Source organism: Aulonocara stuartgranti, assembly GCF_965226115.1.
Source record: "Aulonocara stuartgranti genome assembly, chromosome: 14".
NCBI lineage: Eukaryota > Metazoa > Chordata > Actinopteri > Cichliformes > Cichlidae > Aulonocara > Aulonocara stuartgranti.
Genome location: NC_138950.1, coordinates 31,296,470 through 31,313,523, shown reverse-complemented (window position 1 = coordinate 31,313,523; position 17,054 = coordinate 31,296,470). Strand labels below are relative to the sequence as shown.

The 17,054-nt window shown below is 40.8% G+C and overlaps 1 protein-coding gene across 3 annotated transcripts in view; it reads left to right on the top strand.

The window, feature by feature from the left end:
• sik3 (SIK family kinase 3) overlaps positions 1–17,054 on the top strand; it is a 40,688-nt gene that overhangs the window by 8,555 nt on the left and 15,079 nt on the right. For all 3 annotated transcript variants that reach the window (XM_082503750.1, XM_082503748.1, XM_082503749.1), the window contains exons 2-9: positions 11,071–11,187; positions 11,806–11,869; positions 12,975–13,136; positions 13,322–13,446; positions 13,673–13,796; positions 14,171–14,289; positions 16,667–16,777; positions 16,864–16,998. In XM_082503750.1, coding sequence (XP_082359876.1) covers positions 11,071–11,187; positions 11,806–11,869; positions 12,975–13,136; positions 13,322–13,446; positions 13,673–13,796; positions 14,171–14,289; positions 16,667–16,777; positions 16,864–16,998 — 957 coding nt within the window. The remainder of the gene's footprint in view (positions 1–11,070; positions 11,188–11,805; positions 11,870–12,974; positions 13,137–13,321; positions 13,447–13,672; positions 13,797–14,170; positions 14,290–16,666; positions 16,778–16,863; positions 16,999–17,054) is intronic.

The following is a 17,054-nucleotide window of genomic DNA, read 5'->3' as shown; positions in this document are numbered from 1 at the left end:
AGAATCAGTGAAACGTTTCATCTTTGCTACTACAGTGTCTTTGGTCCTTGCTGGTTTCTAGGTAAGAGGTCATCGCTAATAATTTATTGATGTGCGACCCAAGGACATATGATGAACTCGGAGTGCAGAATGCAGCACCAAATAGTGTCCGTTTTATCTGCATGACAAACCTTTATTTATTTGAATTGTAAACATGGTTATTGCAAATCACCGATCACAACAAAAACCTCCAGTCTTAGTCTGTGTGATGCTTTAACAGGCAGGTTGCTGGTTAAATTTGATTTGAATGTTATATGCGTGTATGTAGCATCATGATGAAGGAGGTGTGATCAGTGGTCTTGTTTGATCTGGTTAAAAATAAAGTCGAGTTGGGCTTTTTCTGCAGCGGGTTGAGTTGTAGGCACAGGAAGCCGGCAGTTAAAAATCACAACTCTGTGCCGTCATCATCCAAAGTGCTGCTTGTTGTCAGCGGCGACTGTGTGTTGTAGGGCTGCTCAATTAATCGAATTTTAATCACGATTACGATCTGGGCTTTCAACGATCATTAAAAATGACTGAGCCGATTATTAGCCCCTCCCTCATTTATCCGCGACACCTTAAAGGCCGGTCCGTGAAAATATTGTCGGGCATAAACCGGTCCGTGGCGCAAAAAAGGGTGGAGACCGCTGATTAAGAGGACCCGAGGGAAGCTCGGAAAGCTATAGTTATTTGGAGAGGAGAGTGACTGCCGTTGGTTGAAAAGAGTTTAAAAAAAAAAAACTTCAGTGGTGTTGCACACTATTTTATATTATTTTCTAAAGTCATTGTTAACCCTTTAAATCCGGTCAGAGCAGCACGCTCCGTTTTGCGTAACTATTTTTAAATCCCTGTAGAACCTGAACCGTGTAAGCTAGCGCAATAATTTGTTTTGCATATGAAACCGGAGGAGTTGTACTTACATCTGATGCCATCAGCTTGTCCTCGGTCACGGTTTCGTTCCACATATAGCTTTGCAAAAATTGCATAAAAAGCGCTTGCAGGAACAAAAACATAATATTCCAGAAACACGCTTTGCCGTTCCTATCAGCTGTTCGTAACACTTCCCACAGTGAAATGATGCACATGCTGTTTTCTTTGCAAATTTGCATCATAGGATTGTTTTTTGTTTTTCCTGCAGTATATAAAAATTGCTGTATCTCCAAAATAAAACTATGAAGACACTCAAAATAAATTTCCTGTGGTGGGAAACTATTTTTTGCAACTTTATTGTATTTAAAGTTTTGAGGGATAAACCTCTTAAACTTCTCCAAGTAGAAATATATGTAAACAAAACAAAAGCGATTTTCAATTTTTTTTGTAGTTTATTGCACTTTTTTGCAATTTATGTAATTACTATGCACTTAATGCATACATATTATTAAAATATGGGCTATAACAGTTGTATTGATGTATAGCAACTTGAAATGCTCCCACAAATGGCACTACAGCATGTAAAAAAAATAAATAAATAAAAATAATATAAGCTCTGGTGGACTTGGTTCTATAGTAGGTCTTAAAGGGTTAAATAAATATCGTCAAATAATCGTGATCTCAATTTCAGTGAAAATAATCGTGATTATCATTTTTGCCATAATCGAGCAGCCCTAGTGTGTTGCCAAGGCTCCTAGTTGGAGAAAGGTCGCTTCATTGAAGTCTTAACTGGTTTCCATGGTTTCAGTCGTGATGATGGTGGTTCCAGACCCCAACCACCAATTTTGAATGCGAGTGATTTACCATTGGCTATGGTCTTTGTCTGCCATGAACAAAGTGCGCTTCTATTATCAGACGGACTGGGTCCTTGGTTTCTTTGTCATTGAAATAACTGCAAAGTGTCATGATAGGTACACGGTGCTGTGTGGCACACCCTGACCTGTGTGTTTCTTAGGGAAGCAGGCCTTTCCCCATGTCCTTCTGTCCTTTTTCCTGTGTTGTCCCCCTTTTCCTCCCCTGTGCTCTTGGTAAGAAACAAGCAAGAGGAAGGGGGCCGACAGGATGGCAAGCGTTAGGTAACAGGCCTAATGTACTGTGTAACAATTTCACTCACTCCCTCAGTACACTCACACACAGCTCTCAAAGATACAGCAATCCTTCTCGCTTTCTCACAGACACACATACACATGCCCGAATGTGATTTCATTTGGGTGAGTAATACGACAAAGGCTACGTTTCTGCCTGACTTATTTTCCTGCCCTGTAGTTGTCTTCTCCCGTGTCTCAGTGAATCTGCAGCTTCAAAAGAGGAAGAACACGCACCAGAATGTGTGTGACTGTGCGGCGCACGTTTGAGGGCACTCGAGGCTTCGTCAATACGATCACATTGTGTTCCTGTCGAATTATAAAATCAGCTACGGCTCTGCCTCAGAGTGCATGCAAAGTCCCTGTTCTGTAGCCTCTTACCTGTATGATGGATAAAGCTCTCACACACAGGGCTTGTAGTTGGCACTGGTCCTAGTAGAAGAAAGGCTACTGCATTTAGTTGTACTGGTTTCTATATCAGTGGAACCATCAGCTCAACATCAGGCATTATCAGGAGAAATGTGTGTTGTTTCTCCAAGGACAAGTCTAATGGTTGTGTGCAGACAAACCCAAGGAGAAATTTTGCTTCATGTTACATGTGTGAATACAGTTTATGGAGTGTTTTTGGAGCAAAGGGAGAACTACTAACTTCCAGTTACTGGTTGCACTTTGGAAATGGGTGAACGACTCAGTAACATACTTTCAGAACTTAGCAGGAAGTAAATGGTAAATGGCCTGTATTTGTATAGCGCTTTATTAGTCCCTAAGGACCCCAAAGCACTTTACACATCCAGTCATCCACCCATTCACACACACATTCACACACTGGTGATGGCAAGCTACATTGTAGCCACCTGGGGCGCACTGACCGAGGCGAAGCTGCCGGACACTGGCGCCAATGGGCCCTCTAACCACCACAAGTAGGCAACGGGTGAAGTGTCTTGCCCAAGGACACAACGACCGAGCCTGTCAGAGCCGGGGCTCGAACCGGCAACCTTCTGATTACAAGGCGACCTCCCAACTCTTGAGCCACGATCGCCCAGTGATTACTCCTTTACTCCCTTTTTTGCTTTGATGGTCACAGATTTGCATAGGTTTGTGTCTTTGCATAGATGGTCTAAGTAAATGCCAGGAGGCAGCTTCTAGAGCTGAAAAATAAAGCCGATGCAAAAATGCCAAAAACTTGAGTTCCCCAGGTGTTGCTTGAAGTCAGCTCCAAAGGTCTGTCACTGTAGACTCCAGTCTTATAATGCCCAAGTTTACATCATTAAAAAGCATATACACAGTTACTATTCAACACCAAAAATTACTATTGGATTAGATGCTCATTTGCAGTGGTTTTGATGCCATCAGTGCCATCTTTGCCTCTTCCACTTGAGACACAAGTTCACACAGTAGCATTACACACAGACCCACTCCTCACTAGCAGCTGAACTAAGTGAAGTTCACAACACTTTTATAGAATATATGAGATGTCAATAAGGCTCTCATTTCACCAGCATCGAAGCATTTAACAGCTATCAGAATCTGCTTTACTGGCCAAGTATGTGTCCAAATACAGGAAATTGGGCTCTGTTTTGTTTTCTTGTTCTCAATATAAACAGACAGTAAAGACAGTAACATGTTTAGCGTATTTATATGTGCAGTGCTGCAGAGAGCAATGATGTTAAATAAAGGATGGATAACTGGTTACTATATTTGCAGTAAATACATGGGAAGTTCACAGTATGTTCAACATGCACAATGGTGTACACATGCTAAAGTTAGCTTTTCACTATCAATCACCCACACTAACTGTCTGTTAAGTTATCATTAAGGTAGCAGCTAGTGGGTTTAGGTCGTAAAAAAACACCCACGTTAGTTTTGGGAGCTATGCAGCAAACATTATTAATCCCACCCTTGTGAAAAGTTAATAGCATAATTTAACAGGACAGTACAATTACTTGCATGTAATTGGTGTTACATTTCTTCCAGTAATTAGCAGTTTTCTGTGCCTTGGCCAGCATATGTGTCTTTGCATGGCACCTGTTCAGTTTTTGACTGCAGTCTTAGTAAGTATGTTGCTGGTTAAATTTGATTTGAATGTTATATAGATGTGTCTGTATGTTTGTAGCATCCTGATGAAGGACGTGTTGTCTCCACTTTTAATGCTAAAGAAAGATTGTTGTTGAGCCTTCAAAATGTGGAGTCCAAAGCCACCGGGGATGGCATGGTCGTTACCTCCATCTTTTGTGCTGTCTATGGTAATCAGGCACATTGAAAACTGCGTTTAGCTGAGCATGCCACAAAAGACTTGCTGCTCTGGACTATTCAAGTCTACTGTGTAGGTGTTGCAAGTAGCAGTTATAGTCATAGAATGCTGATGCAAAACTATGACGGGTCAAATTAAATTGGATATTAATTTAATAATAATATTTTTTAAGACATTAAAAAAAAGAAGCTGATAGTGGCCACTTACTCTGAACATTGCCAATCCCCAAGCTGATCGTTCATTCGAACAGGCCTAATGCAGACTGATGCTGTTTCAGGTGGCGTCTCCTTGTAAAGTATGCATTAATTCCAATTTCTACTTCTGATATAAAAATGTCATTAATAAAAATCGAATAAAATAGTTATTAAGCTTCGGAGGAGTGGTTCTTGTGATGTCTGTGTTCATCAAAGCTCAGTGGTGAATGCTACTCACGATGAGGTATTTCTATCCCACAGAGTTTAGTCACCATAAAATGCCTGCTTTGCTATTTAAGAAGGGGAAAAAGCTGCCAAATTGGCAGATGAATGTGATGTCCAGTTTTTTTCTCTGCGCTGTAGCATGTCCCCTTTCTTGTACTTTCAGCTCAACACACTCAGCTGAGTCATTTCGACACATTTACTCATACAAGTGCACAACACACCAGTAAAACACCTCTGAAAGGCATTGTGCTGCTGACTCATTGTGCCTGTAACATCACTGTGCGTGCTCATGCCTAGCACAGCCAGAGCAACGCCATTTGTGCTGACCTGACGTGGCCTCATGGTGCGTGATGTCTTTGTGACATAAGCATGCAAGACTCAGACTCAGTTTTATAGTGTTTATATTTGAAAATATGAGATTTAACAGCAAACATTGGATGGCAGGTTATCAGTTGAGCTGGGGTTTTTGTGTGCATGTGAGTTAAAACGCCTTTACATGCTGATGTGGGTTAAGCCTGAGCATTATTCCCTCTGTGGGTGTCGTAATCTGTGTCTGCTGTCGATGAAGGTTAACCTCATACAGTTTAACACCATACCATGTTGTGTGGATGTTTTCAAGTTCAAGTCCTAAAGGATCCTGAAAGCTACGCGAACAGGCATCACAGAGCATAGCTCATCATTCATGTTATCTGTAGGTTCTCTATAGATATGTTGTCAGGTATTTCCCTGCACTCTCTGTTTTGTTTTTTTTTAACAGAAGATGATGCCGAAAACATGCTTGAGGGCAATTTAAAAATGGTGTCATCAAACAGTTTTTCCAGTAGAGATGCTCTGACTGGCTTGCTTGTAAACCCCTCAGCGCTGTCCAGACACATTCGTGTTAGCTTAATTGGCGATTCTGAATAGTTTGTGGTTGTCTTGTTGATAAAGTGCTTGAAGTGTGGAGAATAAGAACAGTATGAATGTATGGTTAAATGTGGCGTGTAGTCTAAAGTGCTTTGCGTGGTCAGCAAGACTGTTTCAATTTACTGTAGCAGAATACACTTCTTGGCTGAGCAGACGTCGGTGTGGAAGTCAAGCAGTCTTGAGACTAGCACATTAGCACCAGAGAGAACAATGGAGAACCGAAGCCAAATGCCACCTACACCTCAGCCGCACCAAGCCGAAAACTGACAAGGGCGAGAGACCGCCTGAGATCCGCAGACAAAGGCATTTACAGGCAACCATTAATAGAAGGTTAATAAAAGCTTCCACAGTTTCACCCGCGGAAACCTTTTACGACTTTTACTTCCTCAAAGATAGACCTTGTTGACCAAAGGCATGCGAGGTTAGGGTTTCTGTCGATTGCACTGTTTGTTTCAATTCAATATAGATACATTGATTGTGTTTATGGTCGCTCATGTCAGTTAATGCCGGGATAAAAAATTGGCTGCAGGAATCCAGTGTTATTTAAAATCCAGGATAACTTCAGACAATTTTAGTCTCTTCAGAGTTGTTCTGATGGGTTGCACACTTGGAAAATGTTGCGAAGTGATGCCCAGTTCCTCTCACCTCAACACAGCTGTCCAGTCCCAGTGTAAAGTGGGTTTAAAATGCCATATTGATCGTTTTTGGCAGCTTACAGATAATGCCCATCTGTGATGCACACTATCTAGTGTGATCAGGGCATGAATCCAGCCTAAATGCAGTTATCTTCAGTGTCTTGGGCAAAAATGTTGACTTGATGGTATTTTCAAGAATCACAGTGAGGGTGTTTTCCGTAACTTGGAAAAAGCTGATTTATGGTTTTCTGTGTACACAGTTTCTTAGAAATGAGCAGCATGACAGAGATCGTGGCCCATAGTAGATGTACAGTAATACACAAGATAAGACAGTGTAATGTTTTTCCATAAATAGTGCATTGCTGAAAATGAAGGCATTTTTACTGTAACTGCTAACCAATGACAATGAGATTTCCCCGCCACACAACAGCAACCACAAACACGTGTGCATGAGGGCAGGCATGTTTCACAGCAAAGATGGAGTACAAGAAATGCGCTGTGGTCTTTAAATTGTTGTTGCAGCAGTGTTTACTTCAGTCCTTCTTGTGTCTGTGTTGGTGTCCACTGTGTTTATGCAGGGAGACATTTAAGAGTCACTGTGTCATTAACTTCCGTATAAGCTCCTAACAAGCTCCCAATAATCTCAGTCCTGCTGTCCTCTATACGGTAGCAGAGTCGTTGTTGTACAACTGAAACCGCCAATAAAGGAGAGTGATAAGATTTGGATGTACTTTACATCTTAGCTTATTACTGAGTTTCTTATAACGGAATTATGATGTTTAACCTTTCCTGAGCTGCATGTTACAAGTTCATTTAACAGTGGACGCAGTGAAATAACTAAAATGAAATAAAATCAAAAGCTTAGTTTTTTGTATCTACATGAGCACCAACTTTTATTTACTGTTGTTATTAGTTGGGAACAGTTACTTTGAAACGCACATCCTAAAATATTTGGGTATAGAAAGTACTCTTCCTCCAGCTCTGAGTCATGAATGGTGCTTTACACTAAATACTAAAGGAGCCATTTCTTGAACACTTCGTGGTTACACTGTTGTGTTCTCCGAAACTTGTCTGTGTCTGTGTGTAGTAACGGGTCCAGACTCCTCTTCTGGGCATCAGCTGCTCGGACATGGTGCTGTGTTGAGGTCACTGTCTTGTGATCAGAAGGGCTATATGACACTTCGTCTCATTGCAGCTGGCCTCCCAGGAGAGCGTGCGTGTGTCTGTGTGTGTGTCTTCCTGTGTGTATGTGAGAGAGAGAGAGAGAGAGAGAGAGAGAGAGAGCGCAGGTATTTTGGCAGAAATAGCCATGGAAATTGGATCAAAGCAGATGAAAATCCCAAAACTGCTTCGGTACACAAACTCTAGTGAAGGTTGAAACTGAACTTTACAGACATGCACTTGTCGCATGCTTGGCAGTGGAGTCGAGCTTAGAGCTAACCTCACCTCAGGGCAAGTTGGTTAACCTGTTAACACAATAAAATGAACATACTCTACTCTACTACTCTACTAGCTGTGGTAATCTCAAGCAATGAAAGCTGCTCAAGGGAAAATTCGGGAAACTAATATTTAAGAAAACGGGGAATTAAAAAAGGACAGCTCTTCGTTATCACCTCTCTGCAATGAACCTCATCCACCAGACAAGATGGGGAAAAAGCACGTCTTACAGCAGCTAAAAACAAACAACAACAGAAAGTAACTGAATTTTTGGTATGAAAACCAGATCTCATGCACCCTGTGCTTAACTCCGTACCCCATGAAAGCTCACTAGGAGTAACCCTTGAATCTCTTTTCTCATCTGATCAGTTTTTGTGTCATTTCAGACCTGCTTATAGAACAAAATGACTCTGTGTGCATCAGAGGTTAGTGAGGGAGGTCTTTACCTATACAGCTACCCTTGGAAAACCCCAGAAACAATTGTAATGGTTGCCAAACCATGTGTTTATTGATATATACTGAGGTCTCAGAACTAAGGGTACAGCAGCAGTCATCAGATGTCTTTATGGGATAAAGAGTTAAACCATGTTGCAGCCATGTCTTACTTCCTGCAAGGACACATTCAGTTTTTATACTCTTAAGATATTACTAACCGAATAACTGGAAAAAGTCTCCTGTCATGGGCTGGATTTTGTCTGTGCTGAGAGAGAGAGACAAGGCTCCAGAGCGGGACCAATATGATCTGGAGTTTTCTGTCAAACGTGACTAAATGTTTTCTTTTGCTTCACTAGTACAAATGACATTTAGCAGACGCGTGTATGTGTGTCTAACATTATACATTTGGTTTTTTCCGCCCGCTAACATTCTCTATAGAGTTGTTCTCTCTCTGCCTCTGTGTATCTGCCACCAATATTTCTCTTCACTTAATACTAAATATTCAGTGCAAGGCATGTGTGAAACCGCACCCTTTACTCATTCCTCACAACCTTAAAACATGTTATAACTGCCTCTGGACCTGAAAGGCTTAAGGGGACTGGGATTGCTGTATGCTGGACCTACGCAGAGCTTTGCAGGCTGGTCTGTGGGCTACTTCTCGTGTGTGTTCGTGCTGTTGTTGTTCCTATCAGGGAGAAGACTGAAGTCATAATGAGGGGGCTCCACTGCAGCCACTCTCAGTGCTTCCCATGATGCTTTTTGAAACTTTGATTATTTTTTGTATTTCTTGCTCATTGTGGTAAGCTCCAGTCACTCCCTTCCCGTCCAAATCCACTTCGCAATCGGCATTCTGTACATGATACGGTAGTCGGGCTACATGCTGCTGGGTTTTATGGAGGACAGCACGCAAGCAAATCTGCATAGGTTGCTTTCCTCAAACCCTTCACCGTGCACAGCCAAATGCCTGTGCAAACAGACACGAATGTGTTATCATGAATTCCGTCTCAGCCAAGATCAACATCATGGTTGGAGGTAACTGGTATCTTTGCTCTGTCCTTGGAAACGTATCTTGATCCAGCATCTCACTTCAAGCCAGATCCTACCGTATAAAGGAGAAAAATGACTGTGTGTCTTTAGGAAAGAATGGCTTGTCCTTTGTTAGTTTTTTTGTGGCTGAGATATTTATTTTGATGTCCCATATGCTACTACTGGAAAAAGAACAAGTTAAATTTACAGGATGCCTTAGTGTGTATGAGAACATGGAGAAAAGGGAATACTTCAAATTTATTTTTGTGGTGCCAAAAAATGAATAATCTTCCTCTCTTCCTCTTTTTTGGGGTATGTCATTGTTGTATAATTGTACTTGCTGCCCTGTTTCCACCTTTTCACAAGGTCTCGCTGCCCCCCAAAGTGATAATAATTGTGCTCATTCTCGTGTGATCCAGATGTCCTGTTGATACCGTCCAGAAGATGCAGAGGGGAGCAGTTACGTCAACAAGGCTTGACGATGGCCAGTTCTAACAATAGATTTCCAGGGCTTAAAATACCTCGTAGACTCACACGTTCCAAACAGATGCTTACATACATGAGAGGGGGGGTGATTTTTGTTTCAGTCTTGTTTTGATGCTCTGTAAAATTATCTATTTAAACTAAACAAACATGGTCAATCAGGCTGGATAAGTCAACTGTTTTCATTTAATTAGGAATTTTGTTTTTCAAGCTTCTTTTATTTTTATTTAACCAATTTAAGATACTCTTAGTATATCTCGCGACTATTAGAACTGAAATAGCAGTTGTGTATGTGGGGCTCAGTGCTGTTATCAAATAAAGTGTGATTTTTAAAAAAAACAACACCAACTCTGCCCACCTGACACGTTGTTTTTGTAAGTTGCCAAATTTAGTGAACACATGAACTCTACCAAGTGCCAATGTTTGTCACAGTTTGTACAATACCTTTGAAAGGAAAGTTCACACACCAATGCACCATATAAGCTGGATGAATGCCACACTTGCTGCCCTGTGCTCTCTCAGGAGCCCCTACGTCCGCTCTTCCTCACTTCCCCTTCCTGTCTGCTCCAGGAAGTTGGCCTTGCCAGGCTTCAGGTGGCCTCATCTTCATGGCTAAAAGGAGTACTCGAAATAGTACTTCACAGAATTTGACAAATGAGTTGGTGTGTGAGTGTGTGTCTGAGTGTGTGTGTGTGTGTGTGTGATCACAGCATAGTTTTCATGTACTCTGTCCACACTTGTCTAGCAGAAGCAGAAGCTGTGTTTTGGGGCATCCCCATTAGCTTTGCTTGATTAAGTCATTAAAGTCATCTACCCACTCCTAAGTGGCGGAGCAAAGCTCCTGTCACAAATTATCACAGTCCGCATTGCCGGAGCTATTGTCGAGGGGCTCAGCAGTTACGCAAGCATTACGCTTGCAGTCGAAGGTCACGGTGTGGGTCACGTTATCCAAATAAGCTGGAAATCAGGAATAACACAGTCTGACAGCACACTTGCCGACCAATCACCTCAAGAAGTGTCGGTGTCCCCTGTTAGTTTTCATTTTTAGTTGTCTTTAAGTTATTTTTTTAAATGGGTAAAGTCTCCTGGGCTGCATGCCCTTAGTCCCTTTGTTGGTAATTTACTTGGCTTGTTACTGTTCTTTGATTATTGTGTCATCACAGCAATATTGTTAAGACACTGTGACTGTGCCCTAGATGTGTTGTCTGTAATTTAGGTGTCGGCAAAATACCGTTGTCATGAGTGCTTTAGAGACATAAGAGCTGACAAACATATTGTATGTTTTAAAACGCATTCTCTCCTCCTCTGCTAACCGTTATTTTTTCTGCTTTTTTTCTCTGTCTTGTTTCTTTTTTTAAACTCACCCTCTTCACCACTTCGCCATCTCTCTTTCTCCCATCATTCATCTCCTTCCATCTCTTTTTTTCTCGCGTCTCTGTCTCCAGGTGGCTATAAAAATAGTGGATAAGACCCAGCTGGACGAGGAGAACCTGAAAAAGATCTTCAGAGAGGTGCAAATCATGAAGTTGCTGAAGCACCCCCACATCATCCGCCTCTACCAGGTACACAGTCACTCTCACCCACAGAGCCTTTTAACACATCTCTGCTCACTTCTTCCACCCGGGACCTGTGGCCAAATGTGAGCAAATAGATGATTGAAGTGTAGAAGAATCCAGATGTTACCAGACATTGTTTTCTGGGGGTGTTGACAGTTCAATTATAAAATGTACCTGAAAAAGTCTCAAAAGTATTGGAGGGTGTGGGGGGAAGTGGGGGGGCAGTACAACTACAACCTTCTGCCCAAAACCTCACTCTAGTGAGACTCGGTGATAGAAATTTAGAGGTGAGAGTTTTGTTTGTTTTCATACTTTTCCAAGTGTATGAGGATTGTAACACCCTACCAGTGTCCCAGCACCTGATCTGAAATAGCCCCCAGCAATTTGAAGGCACGCTTTTTTATCACGTTACCATAAATTTTAACAATCTGATCCTCACACACGCATAGGTTGATCAGTACACTTAAGTACATGGCTGTTTTTGTTCTATTTACATCTTTCTTGTTTGTATGCCAAACCGTGCTTAGTCATTCAGTTATGTAACGCATGAACTGCCCATGACTAGATGTTGGCCTGTGAGAGGGTCTGCAGGTCCTGGTTTTTATCATTTGTTTATATCTTTAGGTGATGGAGACGGAGAGGATGATCTATTTGGTAACAGAGTACGCTAGCGGTGGAGAGATATTCGGTAAGGGAGTCCCCCACTGTCACCTTATAATGTAGATTCTCTGTCGTTGACTTTCTCTTACTTTGATTTTTAAATGTGTCAACATACATAAAACAAAATTGTAATCTAATTACAGAGTGCATCCAGGTCCTGTAAAAGTTATAGATAAACACAGACTGAAACGTTTTGTGTTAAATTCAGGAACTTTTTCCACACACAGTACCGCTGCTTTCACGACTGCACTGTGATCACGTAATGCAGCTGTAGCATTTGGGCTCTGCTACTTTGGAACTCCAAGCTGAATTTAAATGCTGATCTAAGTGGGCTGATATCAGCTATGAATAACTGTGTTATTAAGTAAAATCTTTCTTTTTTTAATAACTTCTTTAAGCTTTTCTCTTTTTTAATATATGTGTAAAAACAGCTAATGGGGAGTAGAAGCATTATCTAACAGTTGAAACTTAATGTGGGGGAAAAAACAAAACTGAAATTCAATGTGTTCAGAGGGGAAAGAGGTTCAGTTTAGTGCTTCACTGCCAGAAAGTCTGATGAAAAAGGTAATGGTGATTAAAAGGGGCCTTTGCTAGCTAGTCTCAGACGTGGGAAGATGCAAGTTTAAGACTAATTGTGTATTTTACTAAACAATGTTAAGTCAGTGTTTGGAAATGCAGATAAATCAAAATAACATTGAAGACCATTAAGGACAACATCGAGATTTTTCTCTTTAATAAACACAAGTTTCTTAACGTCAGTCAAAAGCTTTTATTTTACTTTAATGTTCATGTTGAATGTAAATCAATGTGTTTGATGTGTTTCCAATGTAGCTTTGGTATTAAATGTCCTTTAAAGTGGAATTAAAAAGGTTTTAGAGTCTAATTTATTTAAATCTGCAGACTCTCTGTAATTAAAATGAAAGTTTTTCCTGTAAAAATGAAATGAAATTCCCTCTCTGTGCTTTAAAATCCCAGATCCCACCAAAGCTGTACACTTTAATGTTCACCTGGCCAGTCTTGGGAATTAATTTAAGGACATTTGTAGCACAGGATCTTGTACATGAACAGGTAGACAGTAGAAACACTGTGTTCCCTTCCTAAATCCAGCAATTGTGTTTTGTTTGGATGTACAGACCACCTGGTGGCTCACGGACGAATGGCAGAAAAAGATGCCAGGAAGAAGTTCAAGCAGATCGTGGCAGCGGTTCATTTCTGTCACTGCCGCAGCATTGTCCACAGAGACCTGAAGGCAGAGAATCTGCTACTGGACCACAACCTCAACATCAAAATCGCAGGTGTGTGCGCGCACGTGTGTGTTTGCACTGAAGAGCGAATGGGTGGGTAGGTTAAATTTTGTGGTGGATGTGGATGCAGGCAAGTGTCAGCATGTACTTAGGGAGCATTTTTCTGTTTTGAACAAAATGTTTGCTCTGTCAAGGCAACTGGTGAGATTAAATCAACCTCTTGTCTGCCCTGTCAGATTTTGGTTTCAGCAACATGTTTTCTCGAGGCCAGCTATTGAAGACATGGTGTGGCAGCCCTCCCTATGCTGCTCCTGAACTATTTGAGGGAAAGGAGTATGACGGTCCCAAAGTAGATATATGGGTGAGTCGACTTTTAGGTACGCAGAAGGCCCTGCTGGGCTCAAACGTGGGGTGTGGCTAGCTGACTTGAATGTTCCAGGTACGGCTGAATTGAAAAGAAAAAGAAAAACACAGACGACCACATTTCTTAAATAATACACAGAGCTCTGGAAAAAATTAATAAATGAATGGTTTTCAAATTGTTCAAAGTGATGTGCTCACAGCTGTTTTCCCTCTCCTCTGTGTAGAGCTTAGGTGTGGTGTTATACGTGCTGGTGTGCGGTGCCCTGCCCTTTGATGGCAGCACTCTACAAAATTTGCGGGCACGTGTCCTCAGTGGAAAGTTCCGCATCCCTTTCTTCATGTCCACAGGTGGGACTGCAGTCAACTCTTATTCTTCTCCATGTTTTTAATCAGACAAAACAAATTTACCTTTGTTCCGCGTGACGTACTCGGTAAAGACTTTTAACAGCTGCCGCTGAAGTCCAAGCCTGGCCAGCTTTTGATTTTCAAAAGTTTCTTTTGGAAAAAGCATTTTATGTTGTATGAGAGGAAAGAATAAAATTGGACTAACAGAAACTAAATTAATAAATTAATAATTATCTCTTTTTTTTGAACAATGCAAATCATTTTAGCCTTTTCTGATCGTTTGTCACCACATGAAAGATTTAGGCTTATTAGTTAAATATTTGAACTATTATACTCTGATATAAATGCATATCATGTATGCTTATGTGTTGTTACAGACTGTGAGTACTTAATTAGACACATGTTAGTACTGGAGCCCAGCAGACGGTTGACCATGGAGCAGATCTGTAAGAACAAGTGGATGAGACAGGGGGACCCAGACCCAGATTTTGACCGGGTGAGACCTTTTTAAAAGAATTTTACAAAGTCATTCTTTCTGTTCTTCGTGTGTGTGTGTGTGTGTGTGTGTGTGTGTGTGTGTGTGTGTGTGTGTGTGTGTGTGTGTGTGCGTGTGTGTGTGTGTGCGCGCGCGCTTTTTTCTGTTACAGTTTCAGTATAATATGTTGATTTGGCAAAACTCTTGCCAGAAAGCAGAGTTTTTGCAAAAATGACTCACCCCATCATTTAGTGGCTACTCTGTGTTACACGAATAACATATTTAATTTGCCAGATAATTTGGTTGCACTAAAGATGATTGAAAGCTGAATGAGAATGAACCCCAGAGTTATTAAATATTATGTTAAATATAGTTACTGTCAGGCACCAGTTAAGCTTAACAGCTAGCCTTGAACTAGCCCTCTTTAATCCCTTTGCAAGGAATCATTCATTTAAAGTTACTTTGCATCATTAGGAACTGAATATGCACATTATCTAAAAATGTTAAACTCATTTATAAAAGTTAAATTTATAGTTCAGCTTTAGATAATGGTTTAACAACATGAAAGAACGTACTTTTTATAAACATTTATAAACATTTATGTCTTTAACTTTGGTAATGGTTAATAAGTAGTTTGTGGTTCATCAAATAAGCCTTTTTATGGATGGTTATAAAAGTGTCACTGGTCTTTGCAACACCTGTTTTTAAGAGATTATACAGATGAGGACAGAATTACTGGCTCCCCTTATTTTGCACACAGAATTAAAGTTATTTCATAAAAACCAAAAACTACCAGGCTCAGAATTATTGTGCACTTACAATAATAATATTAGCGATGACCCAGACTCAGTTTTGCTGCTGACTACACAAGGTTTTCTTTCTGAATCTTCACATATCCTTCTTTCTTTATGATTCCTTCCATCTTGATGAGATTCCCTATTACAGACCAACTGGAGCATCCCCACAGCATAATACTCCCACCATTGTGTTTCACTATGGGGGGAGTAAACGCCCATCTCTATGGGATAAAAGCTCTAGCTTCATGTCATCTGACCAAAGGACCAATCTCCAGCATCCATCCATCCATCCATTCACTTCCGGAGTACCCAGAGGGAATCCATGCAAACACGGGGAGAACATGCAGACTCCACACAGAAAGACCCCAGCCTGATGGTGGAATTGAACTCAGGACGTTCTTGCTGCAACAATGCTAACCACCGTGCTGCCCAATGCGGAATATTTCTCTGTGTTGTCTTTAGCATACTTCAGTCTGACTTCAAGGTGTCTCTAAACAGAAATCAAGTTTTTCTTGATCTGCAAACCATTTCATTCATTATGTTCAGGATTCTAGAGATTTTCTTGTTTAAGACTACAATTCCAGTCTTGGATAAGCCATTCACGAGTTTCTTTGGCTTCCTACCTCCGCCAGGCTCGTTCTGTACTATGTGGCTGTCGATACTTCTCACTCCAGTTCTTGACACTTGGAAACTCTGTGATACATTTGAATATCCATCTCCTGCTTTGTGAGCGTCATCGGTTCTTTTTCTCAAGTCTAAACTGATTTCCTTTGTTTTCGACATGATACTTTCTCACTGACAGCTCAAACTGTCACTGAAGTTTTTATACTGTGTGTAAATGGGAAAATAACACTCATTTTAACTTTACAAAATGTCATCATGGCAGTGGTTTATGCTCTAGCTCAATAAAATGGTCAGTTTTTAGGGGTGGCTAATAATATAGACCTCGGTTATTTTCTAAAAATAGAAATAATTGATCATTTCTAAAGAAAACTATGATTTTTTTTTTTGTTGGTTTTTTTTAAAGAAAGCCTTTGGAAACATATAGGCAAAAACGAATTTTGTCCTCACCTGTACGTTTGTAAATCACAAGACTGTGAACCTGAAAGCTGTAGTTTATATTCCAGTACTCACCTTTTGGTTTTGGTTTCACTGTCTGTTTGCTTTCACTTGCTGTTAGGTTAGGTTGCGTTCAGGGACCAAATCTACTTGGTTATTTTAGGGGGGAAAACCCACTGGGTTAAGATATACTGATCTTTTGACTTAATGTCAGTATCTGTAGCTGAGCATATGAGGAGGAGTAATGAAAACATGATCACAAACCACAGTGATCGTTAAAAATTCATACTATAATGGATATGTAGTGTTATGGGTGTGGATGTAATCAGAATGCAATTATCATCTCTTTTCAGCTGTAATTACACATAAAATAGTTCACACTTCATTAAATCTTGACTTGTTTAACACAAGCTAATGACATAAATCAACTTAAGTTTTGGCCTCACTAATAAATTGTGAATGCTTTGATCATTATTGTTGTTTAATAGCAGCAATTATTTGCAGTCTGTAAAGCGTTGCCATGTTTTTCCACTCCCTTCCAGTTAATAGCGGAGTGTGAGCAGGTGAAGACGGAGAGAGAGATGGAGCTCATCAACGAGCAAGTGCTCATGGCCATGTGTGAGATGGGCCTGGACCGAGAGCGCACACTTCAGGTGGCGAAAAGTTTCATCTCTACCTTTTTGTTTATTTGTCAAAATAAATAGCACAGCTTATGAATGTCTTGCCTTTTCTTCTTCAGTCTCTACAAACAGATGCATATGATCACTACAGTGCCATCTACAGTCTGCTGGCTGACCGCCTCAAGAAACACAAGACCCTGCGTGTTGCTCAACCCACACTGCGCCCCATTAGCTATCCTCTAAATGCTGTACAGGTGACTCATTACATCAGTGTAGTTTTCTGCAGATTCTGTGTATACAAAATTGTCTT